The 3839-nt window shown below is 36.1% G+C and overlaps 1 protein-coding gene across 2 annotated transcripts; it reads right to left on the reverse strand.

Annotated features, from left to right (window-relative positions):
* Positions 1–215: 215 nt before the first annotated feature.
* On the reverse strand, positions 216–3149 carry LOC142399905 (uncharacterized). 2 transcript variants are annotated; one of them, XM_075484466.1, is made up of 5 exons: positions 2890–3149; positions 2478–2557; positions 1531–1683; positions 1220–1363; positions 216–527 (listed from the first exon to the last, which is right to left on the reverse strand). In XM_075484466.1, exons 2-5 carry the CDS (start codon positions 2551–2553, stop codon positions 340–342), a joined length of 561 nt encoding a protein of 186 aa, XP_075340581.1. In that variant the 5' UTR covers positions 2554–2557; positions 2890–3149; the 3' UTR covers positions 216–339. The 2 variants fall into 2 exon arrangements, with proteins under 2 accessions (XP_075340581.1, XP_075340580.1); XM_075484465.1 differs by having other exon boundaries at positions 216–662.
* Between the last annotated feature and the right edge of the window lie 690 nt (positions 3150–3839).

Consider the following 3839-nt stretch of genomic DNA (forward strand, 5'->3'; position numbering starts at 1 on the left):
TTTGTAATATATAATAGATAACTGACTAGTCAATAAACAGAAACTTGTACCATGTAGGCTCTGATACATTACTATGTCAATTATAATTTAGGTTAGTAAACTGAAACTGGATGCAAAGGTAAGGAAAGTTTAATTCTGGAACTTAAAAATAATAACAATAATAAAAACTCAAAGTGCATTAAGACTGACTGCCGTGGTAATTTTGACCCTACTAATCTGAGGTTAAACATTAACACCATAACATCACTTTAACAAATCAGTGCAAACAACAATATGGCACATATTGGAAGTGTAAACAACAGTATACAACATTGTGGCATACAAGAGATGTGTGGCCGCTCACTTCCTAAATTTATATTTTATGGGAAGCAGCTCAGATTCCTTTTTCATTCTCTTAATTTTTTCCTCAAGACGTTTGTTAGTGTCTATGAAGTTCATGCAGGTTTTTGCAAAGCTGGCAACAGTGTCTCCTTCTGTGAACACCGGCAGTGGTCCAAAGTCCTCACCCTCTGAGGCAATCATGATATCTGCAATGACAGCAGACAATGCAATTGTATTTCTGTCCACATCCAGAGATTTGCAGCTGAGATTGAGGCTCCTGGTGCGCCTAAACACTTTCAGGACAGCCCGGTATCTGTGGACAACCTCCTCTGGACTCTGAACTATCAAGACAGATCATAAAATGAAAATACAGATGAACTTTATATCAGCATTACACAAATAAATTGATAAGCCTGATTGTACATAACAGGGCATTCTAGAGTTAGACACTTATAAACCAGAGCCAACTAGTGTCAGCACTACCCTTCACAATAGTGTATGAATCAATATGTACTGATGTACATATCATAACCGGCCCAGCCCTAAATATAGGTTTATGTATGGTAAATATATATGAAATACTAGATTATGTGTGTAGGTTATACATGCCTACTAAAATCAGTCAGCACATGAAGGTGCTACACTGAGACTAGAATGGAATTGTGAGAAACTGCTGTGATGTAAAGATGACAAAGTTCCACAGACTATGTAAGGTCTAGTACAGTTATACATATAGCTTAAATTCCATCTCTCCCTATATTAAATAAGGAGAGAAACAAACAGCACAATTTATTTGTTGATTATCATGGTGTGATCAAGGCGGTATATACATTATATATAAATGTAAACTATATGCACATAACTGTAGGCCATTTTTTTTCCAAATGATGGAAATTACCTCTTTTTCCAAATGTTTTAGACTTCTTCTTGGTCTTGTTCTTCTTCCCCTTCCGCTTCTCCTGTTCAGAAGAGGAGTCCGACTCAGATGATGTGTCAGAAGACGAAGAGTCTGAGAAATCCTTTGCCTTTCTTTTGCGTGGCCCTGACAATAAAAGAAATACAATTCCTAAAATTATTTTTTGATAGAGATTTTATTTATTTTGCACATGAAAAAACACTTATTGTAATATACTTCATGCATTTCCATGATGTGGGGATTTGAAATCAATATATGCAAAATAGAAGGCCACTTATTAAGCCTACAGACACCTTTTGGGGTTGGGTCAGTTTTCTCTCTAAGGAAATCCCGCTCCTCTTTTAGAAGCCGGATCTCTTCTTTTAGGAGCCGGTTCTCCTCCTTTACTAATTTGAATTCCTGCCGGAATTTATCCATGGTTGGAGCCGGGGTTTGAATCTCAACAACTAAAAAGATACAAACAGAAATATATTTCAAATGTAGTGGTCAGTTATAGCCTGTTCTATTTCAATTACTAATAACATACAACAACATATAACAACATAAAATCCTATGGGCTGGCAGAAAGAAGAGTGGGGTGTCATTTTCAGAACACTCAAATCCAAGACTGCCTTTCTGGTGGTATGGAATGTTGTAGAGCTGACCCATTTTGATTAAAAAAAAAACTTAACTGTGATTATGTTAAGTTATAATTATTGCAGCTCTATTACAGACACAGGGTAAGATTTAAATTTATTCACCACTCTTGAACAAACGAACGCCCAAAATGCCAAAATCATGCACTCTTTCATTTTTTTTTGTTGTCATTTTTGATACTTGATATGCTCTCGACCATTTTCCTGGATGTTGGGTTCATTATGATGTGTGAGGATGACGTCTAACCCTAACGGCTACTAAGAAAAAGGGTATATGTGTTCATTGGGTGTGTGTGCGTGCGCCATACAGCCAAAATAGAGACAAAACAGAGACATTTACAATGAGATCAAACTGCTTTAGGGTGGACACACACTCCAAACTTCTCTAGCATGAGTATGTTTGTTGCAACTGGCATTTTAACGGTTTAAATCCTGAAAATTATGACAAGAATTTTAATGATGAACTTAATTTGGGAAGATTATTTGATTGATTGATTCATATATTTAAAATTTAATAAATATGGCATACACAGAAATTTGTAATAAGAGTTAACAACTATGAGGGAACTAATTTAAGGACCACCCAGTTGCTAACATTAACTTACCTTCATCAGTAGACTGTACCAACTCATCATCGACTGGATTTTTATTACTCCTTGTTCTTCTAACTCCGCGTGGCATGACTCTGGACATTAGAAGTATAAAATATGATAATAAAATTAAACAATACATTAGGTCAAAGCCAAGTCACAGATCAATTGTTAAACTTCACCCGTAGCCTATTTGAGTACATGCAGCTAACCAAGCTGCAACAAAACTAACTTACCGTATTTAAGTTAAAACGTGTTAACAGCCTGCTTTGGCTGCTTTGTGTCGCTAACTTTAGCTAGCTAACGTTAGCTAGCTGTCACTGTGCAAATGTGTTTGCTTCTGGTTCCGAAAAAAACTGTTTGCCGGTGACCACATTGCAAAGCTCAAGGCTTCAAAACGGGAGTCTGCAAATCGATAATAACTTACCTGTTAACTGTAGCTAACTTCAGCTGTGTGTTGTTTTCCCTCTCAGAAGTCTCCGGTCTACTTTCGTATCAATTTTGCGCGAGCACCATAAGTCGGATCCAACTTCCGGTTGACACAGAGATCTCCAACCAAATGTAAGTAAAATACATTTCTGTATAACAATGTACGCGTTACAGTACCAATTACATGTGAATATATATAATATAAATGTTCAATAAACGTTACTTTATGAAAGTGACTGATGGAAGATTGGTGCTTAGTCTTAGTTTTTTTCACAAGCAATGCTCTTATTGTGAAGTATTTCCGTTGTTGCAGTCAATGCGTTGACTTGATTCAGAGACCAAGTGAAAAGCCCGGTAAAATCACCACGAGGTGAAGGCACAAGAAGAGGAGAAGGTTGCGTCAATGTCCATCGCGAGTTTCGAATCTGGTAAAGATTAAGTTGATACATTTTTAAGTCATTATTGTAAAGGCAACGCAATCAGCGGAGTGGGCCCTATTTAATTATAAAAATTTATAATCATGTTTTTTCACAGTATTTTTTCAAGTATTATATTATAAATGCATTTAATGTTACACCCGTTATGTTTTAATTTTTTTTTCAGTAAAATGACGTTGATAATAAAATGTCTACAGAAGACAGCACATGGCGGCAAAAACTTGATAAGATGGCTCCAGAAGAAGAGGCTGTTGGCAAGAAAAAAACGATGTCCTGCCTGCAACAGCAGAATGAAATTTAAAAGAACTGACACAACAAAAGATGGATATAGGTGGTAAGCTCCATGTCTCATTGCAACACACACTCAGTGTACCATTACATTCCTGTATCTTTAGAATGTCTTAAAATTGATCACTTTTTAAATTAAAATAAGCATTTTGTCATTCAAAATATTGAAATACCAACCAGCTCATAACTGGGATTATTGATATCTAGATCAGTCTGTGTTTTT

This window comes from Odontesthes bonariensis, chromosome 15, assembly GCF_027942865.1.
Source record: "Odontesthes bonariensis isolate fOdoBon6 chromosome 15, fOdoBon6.hap1, whole genome shotgun sequence".
NCBI classification, from domain to species: domain Eukaryota; kingdom Metazoa; phylum Chordata; class Actinopteri; order Atheriniformes; family Atherinopsidae; genus Odontesthes; species Odontesthes bonariensis.